General features: G+C 33.5%; 6 protein-coding genes across 6 annotated transcripts; 1 reads left to right on the top strand and 5 right to left on the bottom strand.

Moving 5' to 3' along the window:
* Positions 1 to 1,413: 1,413 nt before the first annotated feature.
* On the bottom strand, positions 1,414 to 8,841 carry EIN_205900 (protein serine/threonine kinase, putative; the record flags this gene model as incomplete). Its single annotated transcript, XM_004258346.1, has 1 exon — positions 1,414 to 8,841. The coding sequence occupies one exon, from the start codon at positions 8,839 to 8,841 to the stop codon at positions 1,414 to 1,416; it is 7,428 nt and encodes a 2,475-aa protein (XP_004258394.1).
* Positions 8,842 to 10,141: 1,300 nt separating this feature from the next.
* On the top strand, positions 10,142 to 10,651 carry EIN_205910 (hypothetical protein; the record flags this gene model as incomplete). Its single annotated transcript, XM_004258347.1, has 1 exon — positions 10,142 to 10,651. One exon carries the CDS (start codon positions 10,142 to 10,144, stop codon positions 10,649 to 10,651), a length of 510 nt encoding a protein of 169 aa, XP_004258395.1.
* Positions 10,652 to 10,789: 138 nt separating this feature from the next.
* On the bottom strand, positions 10,790 to 12,274 carry EIN_205920 (hypothetical protein; the record flags this gene model as incomplete). The annotated part of the gene is made up of 1 exon (XM_004258348.1): positions 10,790 to 12,274. The coding sequence occupies one exon, from the start codon at positions 12,272 to 12,274 to the stop codon at positions 10,790 to 10,792; it is 1,485 nt and encodes a 494-aa protein (XP_004258396.1).
* Positions 12,275 to 14,259: 1,985 nt separating this feature from the next.
* Positions 14,260 to 14,835, bottom strand: EIN_205930 (hypothetical protein; the record flags this gene model as incomplete). The annotated part of the gene is made up of 1 exon (XM_004258349.1): positions 14,260 to 14,835. The coding sequence occupies one exon, from the start codon at positions 14,833 to 14,835 to the stop codon at positions 14,260 to 14,262; it is 576 nt and encodes a 191-aa protein (XP_004258397.1).
* Positions 14,836 to 16,885: 2,050 nt separating this feature from the next.
* On the bottom strand, positions 16,886 to 17,654 carry EIN_205940 (hypothetical protein; the record flags this gene model as incomplete). Its single annotated transcript, XM_004258350.1, has 2 exons — positions 16,886 to 17,170; positions 17,340 to 17,654. The coding sequence occupies 2 exons, from the start codon at positions 17,652 to 17,654 to the stop codon at positions 16,886 to 16,888; spliced, it is 600 nt and encodes a 199-aa protein (XP_004258398.1).
* Positions 17,655 to 18,300: 646 nt separating this feature from the next.
* On the bottom strand, positions 18,301 to 19,458 carry EIN_205950 (alcohol dehydrogenase, putative; the record flags this gene model as incomplete). The annotated part of the gene is made up of 1 exon (XM_004258351.1): positions 18,301 to 19,458. One exon carries the CDS (start codon positions 19,456 to 19,458, stop codon positions 18,301 to 18,303), a length of 1,158 nt encoding a protein of 385 aa, XP_004258399.1.
* Positions 19,459 to 19,607: the final 149 nt, after the last annotated feature.

The following is a 19,607-nucleotide window of genomic DNA, read 5'->3' on the forward strand; positions in this document are numbered from 1 at the left end:
GTAAAATGAAAAAAAAATGATAATTTTTTATAAACCATTAATATATAACAAAATTACTTGTTAAATAGTTTTTGTCTTTGAATTAATTTATTTTTGGAAATAATTATATTTTTTGATTGTATATTTATAATAAAAATATACTTCGTTATATAGTTTCGATAATGAATAAAAAATGCCGCGGACACGAAAATAATAGAAAGGACACCATATACACAGGGAGGACGTCCTTTATAGCGGGAGGACGTCCCTAAACCACAAAGGACGTCTTTCGGCCTATATTCCCGTCCTTCGTCCCCATGTCCGTCCTTTCTCTTAATAATAAAATATTTTTAATTTATTTAATGGTAAACTATTTAATTAGTAAAATAATGGTATAATTTTATTAATTTTATTTTGTTTTACTAATTAACATAAACCAATAGAATTAAATTAGTTATAAAAGAAATAACAAAATAACATTATATATTTTACTATTATTATAAGTTTTGTTAAATAATAGTTATAGTATTAATAAAGTTATTTTAATAATAATAAACTATTACATAAAAAACTTACTTACCAAATGCATTTAATCAAAATTACTAATTAATTACTAAAAACTTAAATGGACTAGTTACAATTTATAAGCAACTGCTATAAATTGAAGCAATTGAGTTGCACAATCAATTGATATACGAGAAAAATTCATATAACACATGCACCAACCTGTCGAATATAAAGTACAGTAACATTGAAGTCTATTCAAAGAGGTGGATTTATGAACACCAAAAGTCTGAAGAAGATACATTTGGGTACAAATATTGAAGTTATTAATATAGACACATTTTCAAACACATTAGAAGTGATATATTACCATGGAACAAGTGATGCTGAAATTGAAACAAATGGTGTGACTATTTATTAAGTGCATAGACACAGCAGTTTATGCACTTAATAAATACCCACAAGACACTTTCATTGGGCTTAAAGTGAAGAAGTTGGAATGCAACGAAAATCAATTTATCGACACAACCAGCGACGCTTGCAAACAGTGTGAGAAGGATATAACAAGTTACGACTAAGTGCTCGACAGATGTTATTATACTCAATGTGATGAAGGAAAGTATGTTGAAAAAGGAGAGTGTGTCCCTTGTAAAGAACAATATGAATTGCCATTCGTCTCAGAAAAATGTAAAATCTGCACGGCGGGTTCTAAAAGTGTAAACATTGTAACAGAGATATTCTTTGTGTTCGTGATGTTGTTATCATTGATTATGGTTTGCAATTAATAATAAGAATTAATTAATAGAAGTTTAACAATTTTTAATAATATTATAATAATATTATTATAAATTATAATAATATTATAATATTAATATATTATAATAAATAATATTATAATTATAATAAACACAAAACCCAGTATATTAGACTCTAAAACGACTCAAAAAGCGTCTGGAGTTGTTCTGCCACTTTTTCAATTTTAATTCTCTTATCAGCTTCATCTTCCCACATCATTGAAATGATGTTGTAAGCGTCTTGGTTCATATTGTCAAGGCATTCCAGTCTTTTTCCACTTGTTACAAAGTCTGCGATACTCCAAGCAAATTTGAATTTTTGTTTTGGATATGCTTCACCCCATATAAGTGCTTCATAAAACGTGACTCCTAAAGAATACACATCAGATGACATCTTATAATGTTGTTTGTTCAAGACTTCAGGAGCCATATATTTAGGAGTCCCAATCCCTTTAGTAAATGTCATATTAGTCATCATTTGATTGACGTTTCTAGATGACCCGAAATCAGTCAATTTGCCATTAGCTTTGATGTTCTCTTCCAATGTAATAACAAGAATATTATCTGGTTTGATGTCTCTGTGTAAGATGCCATTTTCGTGTAAATATTTGACGCCATAAGTAGCATCTAAAATGATCTTCACCTTCATCTTGTCTGCTATTTGTTGCTCTTTATTAAACATATCGGCCAAACTTCCATGTTTCGCAAATTCAGTGACCATACACACATGACTTGGGATGTAACACGCTCCATAGAAGTGAATGATGTAATCACTTCTAAATTTGTCTAACATGGCAACTTCCTTTGTAAACTCATCTATTGCACTCTTCGTCGCTTGTGCGTTCTTCATCTTCTTGATTGCCACTGTCTTTTCGTGGTATTTCCCTTTGTAGACAATACCAAAAGAGCCTTCACCAAGCTTCTTCTCATCAATCAACTCATGATAATCCAATTTTGTGGAGTTCGCAGTGGATGTCTCGACTTTGATCTTCTCATTATATTGTACACCAGTTTCTATGTCAAGTGCAATGACCATAATGTCTTCTTCTAAATGGCATGAACACAACGGCTTGATGAATATCTCAAATTCACAAGCTTCTCCTCTTTTTAAAGTAATTAAAGTAGGCACCGTTCGTATTTCATAGTGGTCACACCCTTCTAATACACTAAATTGGACTTTCATGTTGTGTTTTGTGGTGTTACCAACACATATCAAATCACGGGTTTCTTCATCTACTGGAATAGAAGAGTCATCCTCCAAATTGAATTTAATTAACTTCTTATTTGAAGATAGAACTGAATTGATTTGAACCATTTCAATGTTCGATCGCTTCATTTCAAAGACACAGATGTTTTTCATTTTCTTCTTCTCTTTTCGACTTAATATGAGGAGGTAAACTACTACTAATATCAATGCGATAATGATTATAAAGAAAATAAAGATAGCTACAGGTATTCCAATAACTATTCCATAATTCGTCTTAGAAACACAATTTTCACCATCATCTGATACTTTGTGACTCCCTTCACATGAAGTACACTGAGAGTTGTATGCTGATGTACAATGTAATACCGTGTGATAATCTACACAACTTCCTTTCACTAAGACTTCATCAACTTTACAGGATAAACACTCTTCACTGTTTACACACGTCACACAACTTTCTTTACATGAGAAACAGCGTCCATTTTGTAAATAATAAGACTCATTACAAAGTAAACACCCTTCGAGATTTGATTGTAAACAGTTTGAGAGTGTAGTGTTTGATGAACATAATTTGTTTGATTCACTTTGAATTTTGAAGTACCCATCTTTACATGATAAACATTCATCTTTCTTCAAACACATATCACACGACTCGTCACACGCATCACAATCTTTCTCGACTTTGTAATACCCAACTTTGCAAATAGCACACCCTCCACCAGCGGGTAGTGTCACTTCACACCTTTTCGCCAATTCACCAAGTGTCTGGCATTTCATAGACAAGTCAAGGAAGTATCCACTGTTACATGTGGTGCAATATGTTGCATTGTAGCAACTCAGACAGTCATTCACACACTTCTCACAACTGTTTTTGTTCAGGTAATACCCATTTGGACATCGCTGACACCCTTTGTTGTTTCGTGTCAAACAGTCGACTTCTTCTTGTTCTTTTAGTGCACTTTTCATGTTATACACTGACATCTTTGTTTCATTGACTTTATTGACATCGTCAAATTGTTCAGCACACACACCATTTTTCATGTTGAATGCGTCTTGGCACTCAATGCATTTTGTTTTGTTGAGTGAGTAGTATTTGCAGTGCAACTCAACATCCGCTTTTGTGCAGAAGTCGTACTTGCCTTCAATGTTCTTTGTGTCAACTTGGTAATACCCAGCCTCACACTGCGCACACCCACTCTGGCTTGTGCGTTTACAGTTGACTTGTTCTTTGTTAACACACCGATTAGCGCTGTACATCAAGTAATTCACTTTGCATATTTGACACGTTCCTCCAACACAGATATCACAGTTTTCAGTCTCGCATTTCGAACACTTTCCTTTGCTAATTTCCATGTCATTTTCTTTGCATTGGACACACAGCCCATCGACAACTGAATTGCATTGCGTATCGGTGGTGCACGCCATCTGTTGTACATCAAGTATTGCAAGATCGCCACATGTCAAATACTTGTTTTGAGTTGAACAAACTGCATTTGATCCACCACAGCTGTCACACGTGTTTTGATTTGTCAAATACGTTCCTGCTTTACAACCAAAAACAACTCCGTTTCTCACCAACCAATACACACTCTGTTGTTCACACACACCACCGTTGTTCAGAATATTATCATCAACACATGTAATACACGTCGGGACACCCTTCTCGGATTTTTGGTATTTACAACGATCCATTTTAGCTGTACATTTTGAGTTGATCGATATTTGGTCTGAACAGTCACACGAAGTTAAAGTTGGTGACTCACAACTTCCTGATGAAACACATTTTGAGTTGGAAACAAAGAAAGTGTCACTGCAGTCCAGACAATTTTCTTTGTCGAGTAAAATATCACAATTAATATCATTCTTAACACATTTTGGGGTGCCTGTTGTGTTGTCAAAGTATTCATTCGATTGACACAATCCACATTTTGCGCCATTCAAAACGTAAGGGGAAATGCACAAGTTACATCTTGCTTTGCCAACAGCGATTGTATCACATGTGTTGCAATTGTCGATTGTGTTGTAACACTTTGAGCACGTTGTTTCACTGAACTTGTATTCGCCAATCGGACAGCTTTCACAACCACCACTCTTCTGAATAAACGGATCTTTGCACGTCAAACACTTCTTTGCATCAGACGAACACGTGTTGCAATCTGGTATTGTGGAACACGCAACACATTTGCCAGATGTTTCATCTGGATAGAACCCAATTGCACACACTTTGCATTTCCTTGAAAAATCTGGCAAACAGGTGATGCAATTTGTGTCAAATGATTTGCAGGCAACACACACTTTGCCTGGTGGATCAGTGAAGACGTGGTTTGTTGTACAGCCTGTGCAGACACCAGTTGATGTGTTGCATTGCCCATTACAACTTGCATCACAATCAACACATGCATGACTCACGGTGTTTGGATACATCCCACTCTGACAATTGATGCACTTTCGCTTATCTGTTTCACACTCAACACAGTTGGTGTCAAAAGTTCTGCACGTGACACACTTGTTTGTGATTGGTGATGTTGGCACATACCCACTTGTGCACCCAGCACACATTCCAGTTGTTGTGTCGCACTTTCCACCACATGTTGCATCACAGCTCTGACACATGTAGTCGCCAGATGTCTTCGGGTAATACCCTGCCTTACAGACACTGCACTTCCTCTCTGCACCGCCTGGACACTCAGCACAATACGTGTCAAACTGTTCGCATGTGATGCAGTGCTGTGATGGCGATGCAGACAACACAAACCCAGTTACACACGACAGGCAGTATCCAGTGCTTCCATCACAACTGTTTGCACATGTGGAGTCACACACAACACAAGTACCATTGCTACCAGGGTAATACCCTGTGTCGCATGTAACACACTTTCTCTCAAATGTTGGCGAGCAAGTTGTGCAGTGCTGATCAAATGATTTGCAACTCTCACAAACAAGACTTGTTGCACTGACAAAGACGTAGTTTTGCAAGCAGCTCTTGCAATATCCCGTTTCCGTGTAACAGTTTCCATTGCATGTTGTGTTGCATTGTTGGCATCTTTTCTCGCCATTCAGTTGGAGAACGGGGTAATTGTTTGTTGTGCATTTGACGCAGTTGCGTGTTGCATCGCTTGCACACGTCACACACAGCGAGTCGAAGGTGCTGCAAGTCTCACATTGTGTGGTGCTTCCAGACTGGACAACACTGTTCTCACTGCATGACTTGCAGTTTCCAGTCACACCATCGCAATTTTCACACGCACCATCACAATCAACACAGACACCATCAACTGAGTATTTGTTGTTTTTGCAGACAGTGCACTTCTTCTCATAGTTGCTGTCACACGTCTCACAATCCGCATTGAAGGCAGCACAGCTGATGCAACTCATCCCGTTCTTGACATACCCATCAAGACACCCAGTGCACACACCCGTTGTTGTGTTGCACTTACCACCACACGTGTTGTCACACAAAATGCACTTACCATTGCTGTCTGGGTAATACCCCGATGTACACGAAACACACTTCTCACTCCCAAAGTTGGTGTCGCAAGTCGAGCACTTTGCATCAAGCAAGGTGCACACTCTGCACGTTTTTGTGTTGCTTGGGTTGTAGACGTGGTTGGATGAACAGCCAGTGCACACCCCACTCACTGTGTTACACTTCCCACCACATGTTGTATCACACACTCCACATCTCCCATCACTTTGTGGGAAGTAGCCAGCCGTACAATTTGTGCATATGCGGATTCCATTTGACGCACATGAGTTTGCTTGGCAGTGATTGTCGAATGTCTGGCAGCTCTCACACACTTTTGAAACAGGACTTGTCAACACATATCCAGACAAACAACTTCGACAATTCCCGTTGGTTGGGTCGCACTTTCCATTGCATGGCGAATCGCACGGCACACACTTGCCGCCTTGTGGATACATCGCTTCCGTTTTGCATGTTGTGCATGTTCGTGTAAATGTACTTGCACACTGCAAACAGTTCGAATCAAATGATTCACACGACTGACACAACTTCGTGTCGCTTGCACTCGGGACGTATTGGGCAACACACTTTGAGCACACACCGGTGATTGGGCTGCACGTCGCACACCCAGACGCACACTTGACACAAACACCGTCACTGCCCGGGTAATACGTGTCTTCGCACTGGTAACATCGCCGCGTGTTATCTGAGGCACAGGTGATGCAGTTTGTGTCAAATGATTTGCAAGCAACACACACTTTGCCTGGCGGATCAGTGAAAACGTTGTTTGTTGTACAGCCTGTGCAGACACCAGTTGATGTGTTGCACTGCCCATTACAACTTGCATCACACAGAGTGCATGTCCCGTTTGTGTTTGGATACATCCCACTCACACACATTGCACACTCTCTCTTATCACCAACACATTTTGCACAGTTAAAATCAAAAGTGTTGCACGTGACACATTTGTTTGTGATTGGTGATGTTGGCACATACCCACTTGTGCACCCAGCACACATTCCAGTTGTTGTATCGCACTTTCCACCACATGTTGCATCACAGCTCTGACACTTGTAGTCGCCAGATGTCTTCGGGTAATACCCTGCCTTACATTGTTTGCACTTCCTTGTTGAGTCTGATGCGCATGTGATGCAGTTGGCGTCAAATGTCGAACAGCTCTCACACTGGTCAGTCTTTGTGCTTTGAAACACGTAATTTGTATCACACTGGTTGCAAATCCCACTCGTTGGGTTGCATGCACCAGATACACAGTGCAACCCACACCCAACACACTTCCCACTTGTTGTGTTTGGACGAAGACCGCTTTTACATGTTGTACAAACACGACTTGAGTCAACAGAACACGTCACACAATTCGAATCAAAGGTGGAACACATCTCACATCGTATCGACATCGGTTCTGTATAAACAGTCCCAGTCTTGCAATTTTCGCAAATTCCGTTTTTGGTGCTGCAAATGGAACATGTTGAGTCGCATTCAATACATTGTCCAATATTTTGTCCTGATTGTGATGGATAAAAAGGTAATTTACATTCATTACATATTCGTGTATTGTTTGTTGCGCAGTTTATACATTTTGTGTCGAAATCGGTGCATTCTTGACAAGTTGTTTGTGTTGGGTTATAAGGAACATAACCACTCACGCATTTGGTACAAATTCCACTTGTTCCATCACAGTTGTCCAAACAGGTTGAATCACATTTGATGCAAGTCCCGTTACTTGCGGGTTTGTACTTATTGACACAAGTTAGACACTTTCTCTCTCCATTAAAAGCACATGATTTGCAATTTGGTTCAAATATTTGACACGACTCACACTTGAGTGAATTTCTGTTGAGTGTCAAGACGTAATCGGGAATACACGAGGTACAATATCCTGTTGTTGCATCACATTGACCATTGCATGTAATGTCACATAAAATACATTTATAAGGATACACAATTTGTGGGTAATAACCAGCTTTACATTTGTTGCATTTTCTTGTTGTTTTTGAACATGTTTCGCAATTGGAATCATAAGATGTACATAACTCACACGCCGTATTTGAATTTGTGATTATAGTGTAATTATCAGCACATGTCTGACATACTCCTGTATACGTGTTACACCCATTCGATTCACAAGTCAGAGAACATTTAGTACATTTGTAAGTAGTTAGAGAAGGATAATACCCAATTTGGCACTCATAACACCTTCTTTGGTAACCTGGATCACATGTTTTGCAATATGAGTCAAAAGAAATACAAGACTCACACCCAACAAGAGGAGAAGGTAAAAAAACGTAATTTGTTGCACACGATAAACACTCTGCACTTGTCGTGGAACACAAAGAACACGTGTTAGGACATGTTACACAAACACCACTTTGAAGATAAAACCCCGTTTTACAAATCGAACACTCTTTAGAAGTACAAGAAGAACATCCAACTTCACATGCAATACATTGATATGTATAACTCGATTGATTATTACCCGGAACTTGTATCCCATAATAACCTTCTAAACATATTTGACAATATGTTTCTGTACAAGATGAACACCCCTCCGCACATTTTTTGCAATTACCATTTTTGAAATAATAACCTTGTTGACATTTGTGGCAATTGTTGTCATAATAATTATTATAACTGCTTTTGCATTTATTACAATTCCCTGCAGTTCCTTTTGAACCAGCACTCCCTCGATCACAATGTTGTACTTTACAATTCTTATTCGAGTCCATAGTGTTTTCGTTGTCGGCACCACACCACCAATTCTGTGTTGTTGCCAAAAAATTTGCACATTGAACTATTTCACCACCATAACCATCATTAATGTCATACATCGGGCTATACCCATCTTCACATTGTTTGCAACTCATTCGGTTTTCCATACAATATAAGCAATATTTGTTATAATAACCGCCACAGTTAGAACCTCCATTTTTCAGAAAAGAAGTTTTGTTTTTTGATGTTTTCAAAAAATCATCAAATAAAAAATATTCAGAATTTTTAACGTTTTTACTGACCAACATTTTGTTTTTTGTTTTGATAATAAGCTTGGTGTTATTCAACGAAACCCACATTGAAGCAAAATCCTTTGGAATATCAATTATTAATGCTGAGATTGCAGTACACGTTATTTTGACAAATTGTGAATTCCCACCTAAAAGACTTAGCGACTCATTTGTGTAAGAAACAAAAGACGAGTCGCAGTGTTCTTTTTTCTCGTTAAAACAGTGTAACATGTCACCCTCCCAACACCAGTCAATGGATAAAGCAAACATAAACATTGTAAAAAAGCATAACATGATGTTTAAGTCATTTTTATAGTTCTTTTTGTATAAAAAACAACAAATAAAATTAATCCTGCCAATAACAATTGTTGAACAACAAATAATTAAAACTAATTCTATTTTTTGTTTGAATTTAAATGTATTATTTTTTATAATTAAATAATACTAAATTAATGGTTCAGTTACTTTGAACAAAAATCAAACTATTCTAAGACTATTTGAAATGTTATTTGAATGTTTCATAAATAAATTTTTTATTCGTAATGGCTGTTAAAACCAATTGAAATTAAATTTTTACTTAATTAAATTTCAATTATAAGAAAATCAAACAAAATATTAACTTTGTGTTTATAACGAGAAATTGGATATTTATGTGTTCATTATATGTACTATATTATATAATTTAATTTATTGATATTTTTGATACAATAATGTAATAACATTTACAAAAAACAATAATTGAAAAAATATTTATTTTTTTTAAATCATCACCATAAATAATACAAAAAAAAGTTTTTTACGAAGTTGAAAGTTCGAAATAATAATCAAATTATCATTAACAATTCTTATAATTTATTTTATTATTAATATTAATAATTGTTATTTTTTCTTTGAAAAAATAATAGGCAATTTAATAATATTTTTAAGTTTTATTATTTTATTATAATGTTATAAGTAAATAAATAATAAAAAATTAAAGTGGATTTAATTAAAGACTTTAATTATAAATAAATTATAAATAAACAATTAATTATTAATAAGACTCAATGTGAAACACATGAAAGTATAATAAAAACTTGATAAAAATATTTGGTTTCCAAATATTTTTCTGGAATCCAAAATCGAAAACATGTTTCATAAGCTTTTCAAATATTAAAACGGCAGTGTTCACAAACACATGACTGACTCGAGTTTAAATTTTACAATCCGTCCAATTTTACCAACCGACGCGGATTCTTTTTGTCGCAACTTAAATAACACGCACATTACTGACAATTTACGTGATTACCTTCCAAAGCCATACACGAAACAAGATGCCATCGATTACTTAAACTTTGTTAAAGACCATCACATTGGGTTCTATGGTATAGACATTAATGGGGTTTTAATAGGAGCAATTGCATACATTCCAAGTACAGATGTCAACCGGTATAGTTCAGAAATTGGATATTGGCTTGCCGAAGAGTATTGGGGCCATGGGATCATGCCACGTGCTGTCAAAGAGTCGATGGCCGACTACTTATCCAACAGTGATGCCGTTAGAATTTACTCTCACATTTTTGGTTCAAACCTCAAGTCTCAAAAAGTGCTTGAGAAGGTCGGCTTTACTCGCGTTGGTGTTTTCCACAAGGCGGTCTTCAAGAATCAAAAATTTGATGACGAAGTCGTTTTCGAATACCTCAAATAACTAGTTTATTTATAGTTTATTTATAATAATACTATTTAACTATATTATATTAGTATTTAACTATACTATTATAGTATTGAACTATAACAACACAGACACACACAGTTATATACCAAAAGTACATCTTTTGGTATGTCTCTACTTGTCCAGACCATCAGCCGCTGGTGCGTTTTGCATTTCAGACTCATTACCCACTTGAGGTGGTGGAGGTACATACTGGACTTCTGTTTCAGTCGTTTGCATTTGGACTTGTTGACCTCCAGGGACATACTCTTGTTGATGTTGAGCAGGGGTATATGGGTGTTGTTCATTCTGTTGAATATAGTCTTGAGTGCTTTGGACCTCCCCTTGACCCCCAGGAGTATATTGCATAGGAGGTGGGACATATTGCCCACTTTGTTCCACATTCTGTATACCACCTGGTGTATAGTTTGATTGATTCATTTGTGGCTGCATTGGCTGTGAGTAAGTAGGCTGTCCGACTTGTACGCCTTGCATTGGGACGTTTTGTGGATTACATACAGGAGCGTCATGAGTGGGCATAGGGTGTATTGTCTCATCCCAGTCGCAGAGTTCTGTTCTCTCCGCCATAGCTTGTCGTTTGATGAACTTAAAGTTGAGAGACGTCAATATGATGACAAAAGTAATAACACCAAAGATCCCAACAAATGCTCCAAACAAGATCATCGCACAAGCTATCAAAAATAAGAACAAAATCCCTAAGAAGAGTCCACTGTCATTATTACTCGATCCACATCCAAACAAAATGAAGACAAAAGACGCTGCTAGTAACACAAAGAAGTTAATGCAATTGGTACACCCATCTTCCCCACAATCCCAAAATCGTCCTTTTTTGTGGTACTTGTGATCATCTGTAACATAACAACATGAATTAAAGGTCTTCTCAGCACAAGAACAGGGAAATGGGATTCGACAACAGATCAAATCAGTCACCGCAGGACACGTTCGTGGACAACAAAAACACCACCCACAAAGGTACAACTTCTTTAAGATCGAATTCCGCCAGACATACGGCTGACAACAAAGACCAACTCCACAACACGCACCAAGTCGCTCAGTGTCTCTGTAATTCAATTCGTCGGCAGCCATATCGTCTGAAGTCGCTTGGACGATCCCACCAAAGACAGTGATGATACCCAAGACTAGACAGTCTAATATAGCACCAAAAATAAGAACACGTGGTATCCACATGTCATCGTCGATCCAGTGCAATTCTTTTTCATCATTAGAAGCTAACAAAACATGTGTCACATACGTATCGATAGCATAAAGTATATTCCCCGAGGCAAATACTATTAAGAAGAGGTAGACAAACATCATCAAAAATTGGAGAAGGCCCTTTGTAAAGAACTTCAGAAGTAAGAAAAAGAGGTTGTGGTCCTTCTTCTGCTTAGTCGTATAATCTACTCCACAATTTAAACAGCGGTAGAACCCAATGGGGTCGTTGTTAAATACTCGGTACTGCTGTAAACAAGAAGGGTGCACATATTTGAATAAGCCTTCACACGCACAGGGTCGTATCAATTTTTCATTACTTTCACTATCATTACAAAAGCCACACACTTTGTCGTTGTTAACGGGCTGTTGGGCGTCTACTTGCATTTCGTGTTATTTGATTTTATCGAGTTCTTTTGATTAGAAATTCGAAACAAACTGTATGCCATTTTTAATAATTGATTTTACTATAATTTAATGGTTATAATATTAAACTATATTAATATGGTTTATTTTTATCAAATATTGTCAATATCATGTTTGACTATTACGAAAGAGGTATTAAAAACATTTTGAATAGTAAATATTTGCCCAAACTAATTTATATTTATAATAAAAGATTGAGATATTTTATTATAATAAAAATTGACAATGTTTTGGGTATTTTCGATTTAAAAAAGATAAATTCAACGGCTGTTGTAAATTATTTAATCATTATGTATTATTGAATTTATTATATTTGATAATTCATACTTCAATGATTTTTAACCCATACAAACAAAATTATTATCAAATAAATGCTATTAATAGTTTTTTTAACCATATTATTTTTTTTTGTTGTTATTTTTCTGTTAAAAAAAAAGAGTGGTTTTTGAAACTGTTAAAAAAAATTTAATAAATAATATAAATATAGTAATTTAATTAATAAAAAGGTATATTAATGAATATAATTGTTTTTAATTTAATTTATTTAATTAAAACTAAATGATATTATTTTTTTTATAACTTTTTGTTAGATATTATAATTATTAAATTATTTATATTAATAAATAATAATATGAAATAATTGAAAGAATTGCTTAATTTCAAACAAGAAAATGTTTAGATAGTAACGAATACTTTGGTGGTATTTTGTATATTGGATGAGGAATTAAAGGTGGAGGAATTGGTGGACTATAGAATGGGGTTAAGTGCAAAAAAGTGGCTGTAGTATTGTCCACTTCTTCTGTGTTGTCATGTACTTCTTTGTGTTCACTTTTATGGTCGCTTTTCATTGTTAAGTTTTTAAAGATCTGTTTTGTTTAAAAAGAGGTTCTAGCAATTTACATTTTCTCCTATTCTTATGTTAATTAATTTGAATTTGTTTATTTTATTGTAATTTATAATTTATTTTTATTACAAATTTGTTAATTCTGTTTTATTTATATTAAATAGATATTTTTAATTATAAAATATTTCTATAAATAAATAGATTTATTATAATATGATTAATCAAAATACTAATTGCTATTGTATTATAAAAACACTGATTTGTGTTTTGATTTTAAATAAAAGATTATCGAGTTCAAGAGTAATTCTGTTAGTGAATATCTTGTTAGATATAAATAAATAAACATATCTTATACCAACATAATAATAAGACATTTTAAAACATATTTAGTTTTAGTAATAACATATAAAACATTTACAAGTTATTACTCAATGTTTTTTTAAAAATATTTGGTATAATATTTCTTTGCATTCAATAAAAGAAATAAACATAAAACCAAATAAAAAATGTTGTTGTTTTTCAAATTGCTTTTTAAATAAAAAAGAATTATTGAATGATTATATAAACTGCTTAAAAAGATAGATGATACATTTTAATCAAACCATATTAATAAAAACCAATTTGTTTTTGTATAAAAAAATCCCATTCAAATACATCAGTATTGGTTATAGTTACTTTATTTAATTTTATATGAATATGATGTAAAAAATTAATATCAATGATGGATATAATATATATATACAGATTAGTACAATTAATACTAATTTCTAACTTAAAAAACAATAATGTAATTATCTATAAAAAATCATCTGATTTTAAAAAATAATTCCAAAACACCAAAAAAAATAAAAAACCAACATTTAAAAATGTAAAAATTCCAAAAAATCCATTAGAAAAACATTGTTAATAAATTGGTAGCATTTGAATGGTTTTATATACCATTAATTTATAACTTATTAAAACAGAAGTATTTTATTTTTCGAATTGGTTATATATGGTATCGATAAATGCCTACTTTTTATCCAAAAAAAATTGCTGTTGAAGTTGAAAATATTTTAACACAAAGAACACTCATGTAAAATTAACACGAAAATCAGTACAATTACAACGCCTTATTAACTTTCATCATTTGGACAAAATTTCCCAACTCTAAAAATGAGGCGTTGTGTGTATTTAAAACATAATTATAGTCATCAGCACTTACAATGCGACATTTCTTTTGTACTTCAGAAAACAATAAAGCATTCTTCTGTATTGCCTCTTGTAAATGTGTGAAAGCTTCGATTAGGTCTTTTTTCATTTGAGTTTTCTCACTAAATTCCTCAAACCCAAACATCCTCTCTTCTGGTTTTAACTTATAAAACCCGCGTGTTTTATAAACACCTTTTCCCGACTGAATCGACGTGCAATGGTTGAACGCGTCTAAAATGGCTTTCTTCCAGTTTGGTTGCTTGAATTGCTTAAATTTGTTGAGAACGTCCCAGTGAGACTTAATGAAGACAAAGATGTCAGTTTTGAGGGAGAAGTATTCCTTATCGTTGTACAAATCTTGAAGAGAAAGTAATATCAAAACACACAATTTGGTCGTTTTAATCTTTGGGACCTGTTGAACCAAAGTGAATTGTCTGCAAAGCGCACAGTTGCAAAAGACTTGTTTTAAGCACGCGAAATTTTCCATTTTGATATTACAAGTTGAGTTGCTATTTTATAGGGTCTTTGTTTTTTATATAATTTTATAGGTATTAAATTTTCTAATTTTCGATACCTTTATTCGCTGCAATTCACACCACAACAGCCGTCTTCAGGAAAAAGACAAGTAACACATTATCAAACGTGTAATAAACGGGTGTATTCAAGTTGACATTTTTAGTCGCACAAAAAACGATATAATATCGGAAAACCAAACAGTTTTTTTCTTAAATTTATTCTTTCTTTTTATTATAGAAAAACATTTATACCAAATGAAAAAAAAGTCCGTTCGCTTTTTTCTTGGCGTTTTAACGTTTTTGTCGACTCTTATTTTTAAACACAAAATGATAGACACCCCAACTTTGTTTTTCTTGAACATAGGTGCACTCTATTAAATAATAGAATTTTGGGCTTTTGTATTTGTTTTTATTTACTATTTGTTTTTTAGTACAAAAATTTATGAAAAAACGGGATGTTCCACTAAATCCCTTATTTTTTGAATAAAATTTGTTATCTTTTTTTTCGTAAAAAGAAATGTTTGGAAGCGAAGACACCAATAATTAGAAAAACAATTCATTTGTTCCCGATTTATCAGGAGAAAAACGTCTTTTTAAATGAAGTTAATTCAAATGCAGTTTCACACGAAATTAAAAAATAAGCAAAATGATAGATTTACGGCAATTATGATTCGATAATACAAATGTTTTTCATTTAAGACGAAAACTGTTACAATTTGAATTATGTTGCCGATCTAGTTGTTCTAAATATTTGTTTAACTTTTATTGATCAAAAATATAAAATAATTACATTTGAAAGGAGTTAAAAAAAGGAATAAAATAAATGCAGCCTTCAAATTTTGTTGTGGAGGGAATGTAATTCAATGGATTAAGAATACGAAAACTATAAAAAAGAATCAAAAGCAAATAACAAAGTTATTGATACAAATGTTATTTAAATATTATTCAACTAAATAATCGAAAAACGCTGTTATTAATTAGATTCGATCATTCAACAAATTCATTTTTTTTCTTATTTTATGACAAACCTTCTTGCGTTTATCAAGCCCAAAATACGAAAGTTTCTTTCTTTTTTTTTGTTGAAAAGTCGACTAAAAGTTGAGTAGACTTTTGTGCCCTTGAATTTCAAACTATTTTTGAGTACAAAAATAGTTTGAAAAAGATGAGGGAAATTAAAACAAGAAGAATAATTAAGTAACAGCGATTTGAATAAATTTGATTAGTCTGGCATATTTTCAATTAAGAAAACGCGTCACAATAATACAACCGTTATAATAATCAGTTGTTTCAATTATTGTTACGTAACGAAAATAATGTGAATGAACCCCATTTGATTATAAATTATATTATTCAAATGTTCAAAGGAATTGTTATTCTACTTGCAAATTGTTCTTTTTTGTACCACAATTCTTGTTGTTTTAACAACAAAATTATAATATAGAATAGTATTCCCACTAAACAATTATAATCTTTTTTGAATTAGTTTGTTTTACCACAATTTGTAAATTAAACGTCTTGAATTGAATGAATTTTTCGTTTTATTTTTTTTAATCTTCATTTTTTCTGAAATTTCTTAGTGTTTCATTTACTATATTAAAACTATTCAAATAATTAAATTGTAATATGAAAAATCCAATAAAATTCAAATCCGTAAATTAAATCCCATCCAATGGCTTGTTTTTTGCAAAGTTCAGTCTTTTTTTATTAAAAAACAACAAAATATGAAAATAATTTTAATATCATTTATTTAAGTATTTTAAGTTAAATAATTTAAGAAAAAACGGATAGTATAATATAATTATTTATTTATTATATATTATTATTTATAATCAATTATTAATAAATAAAAGAAAAAATATTTAACGTGTTATTCAATTTAACAATAGTTTCAATACAAAAACAACTCGTTAATTAAAATTCCCAATATTAAAAAAACAGGCAAAAATAATGTATAAAAAAAGTATAGTAATTTTATTATTATTATTAATTATACAACCAAAAACAAATTCAAACCCAATCCCTTCAATTTTTTCCAGTTTTCACAGTAACAGCCGACTTTTTCTTCTTCGAGTCGTTCTTATCCTTTGCGTCGATTTGCTTCTTCAAATTTTGAATGTTCTCTTTGTCTTTCTTTTGTGCCTCGACCACTTCGGGGCAGTTGCTTTTAGTGTGTCCGGTTTTCCCACACACAAAACATTTAGTTTGTTTGACATAGGCCAACTTCTCAGAGAGTTCAAGAACTAATTGATGAGGGCCATCTTCACCTTCAACCTCTAAGCCATTCATTTCTCTGATAATTCTATTCGCCTAGTAATGAGTGTTATTGCTTTATTACCACTACAAAAAGTATAATTAGAGTGTTTATTATAATATAATTATATAGTATAATATATATAATAATTATAGTATTTATTATAGTATAATTATAGTATTAGAGACATTCATACGGAATTTATACGCCACAAAAAAAACAAACATTTTCCTTGTCGATCACATCAACAAACCCAAAACCCTTGCACACACCATTTTTAAATAAAAATGCCCGTGTCTTATAAACAAACTTCTTGTACTTCACAAACAAATTTGCAAACGTTTTTTCAGTGAATGTGTATGGCACTTTAGTGACAAAGACCGAAACTATTCGCTCAGGTGTGTTCTCAAGAACCTCCTCTTTCATTTTGTCATCTTCAATATCTTCGGGGGTCTTTGCAACATAAACGTCCGCCTCCTCCCGTTTGGTCTCTTTGTCTTTCTTCATTCTTTTCTCGGATGTCCGTGGACCGTGTCCCATATTTTTAATAAGTAAAAGATGAGAGAGGAGTTTTAAATACCCTAATTATCAGAGTAACTTGATAGCCATTTTTACTGTAAACAATCGGGATTTATTACTAATAAAATAGTTCGGTCTAAAATGAATTTTTGGTCTTGTTTTTTTATCATTTAATTTGTTTTGCAAACTATTTTTGTATTTTAAAATGTGGTGTTTAATATATATATGTATTATATTATTATATATACAGTAAAACCTCCCAAGAGCGGGAGATGTGGTAATTTTGTTCTCTCAAGAGCGGGCATTTTTAGCCAATCAAACCTTATAAACCGCTCGATAGAGAACTCTATTTTTAGTTTCAGTCTAAAAAATGCCCGCTTTTGGGAGAACCCGCTCTTCAGAGGTACCGCTCTTGGGAGGTTTTACTGTATAATATAATTTAAAAACTGTATTATATTAATATTAATAAATATAATACATTTTATAGTTATTATACATAAAAACTGTATTAATATATACTATATGAAAACTAAATAATATAATACAATTATATAAAATTGTGAAATAATAATATAATAATAATAATATAATAATAATAATATAATAAATATATATGAAACTATACATTTATTATAAAAAACCATTCAAAGAAGTTAAAGGGAGTTGTTTATTGCATCAATTTGAAGATTTGTTTGACTTCCTCGTAAGAAATGTCTTGGTGAGCGCCGATCTTTCTTCCCTTGAATTTCTCGGCAATAGTTTCGATGTACTGTTCGTCGTACTTATTTTCAGTCATAGTAGTAATACCACCGACGGACTTGAAGAAGTTAATAGTGCAGTCGATACCATCTTGGGCCGTAGCGTTTTTAATACCATAGACTCTTTCAGCCAATTGTGCGAGTTTCTTTGCGTTCTTTTCTTTGTTGAATTTCATGACAGCGGGGCATGACATAGCAAGAGAAGCGCCGTGAGCAGCTCCATAGTATGTAGTGATTTCATGTCCAATAAGATGAGCCGCCCAGCATTGCTGGACACCTGTCCCCAAAATTCCATTCAAAGCATAAGTAGCAGCAAGACAGAAGTCTGCACGTGACTTGTAGTCGTGCAAATCTTTCACGGTCAAAGGCCCGGAGTGGACTAAGGTTCTCATGATACCTTCACAGAACTGATCGACGACAGCAGAGACGTCATAGTGTCCAATGTACTGTTCGATGACGTGGACGTAAGCGTCAATCACACCGTTTCTGACTTGATTAACTGGAAGAGTGAAGGAGTGAACTGGATCGACACAAGCGAAGTGTGGTTTAACATAATCACAGCATCCAAGGACTTTAGCCTTCTTTTCAAAATGTGTGACGACAAACAAATTGTTAGTCTCAGTCCCAGTAGCAGGAATGGTCAAGACTACACCTATCTTGGCTTTGGGCTTCGTTACTTTCTGCATCATACCATCGTTAAACATATCAAATGGATCAGCTGTAGCAGTCCAATCAAGTGCAAGGTCTATGAACTTGGTCGCATCGATAACAGATCCTCCACCTACAGCCAATAAGAAGTCACAATTGTTCTCTTTAATCACTTTAACGGCCTTCATACATGTTTCATAGTGGGGATTTGGCTCAATACCTCCAAACTCAACAACTGGAGTCACATACTTCTTCACTTCATCATATACTCCATTCTTTTTAATAGATCCACCTCCATAAAGAAGAATAACTCGGGCTCCTTCAGGAATGAAATGATGGGTGGCTATATCTGATACACATCCTTTGCCATAGGACAAAAGGGTCGGGGATTGGTAGATGAAGTTAGCAAACGTGCTCATTGAATGATTTTCTTGTTCAAAAAGAAGTTTAAATGGGTGTCGTGCTACCAATTTTTCAAATTACAAAACAGCTACTTTTTTCAACAAGTCCAAAATTTCTTTCTGTGAAAACAAGAAAAGATGATAATTTTACTAGTAATGTATTATTA

The sequence above is a fragment of the Entamoeba invadens genome, assembly GCF_000330505.1.
Source record: "Entamoeba invadens IP1 unplaced genomic scaffold scaff_1105074725243, whole genome shotgun sequence".
NCBI classification, from domain to species: Eukaryota; Evosea; order Mastigamoebida; family Endamoebidae; genus Entamoeba; species Entamoeba invadens.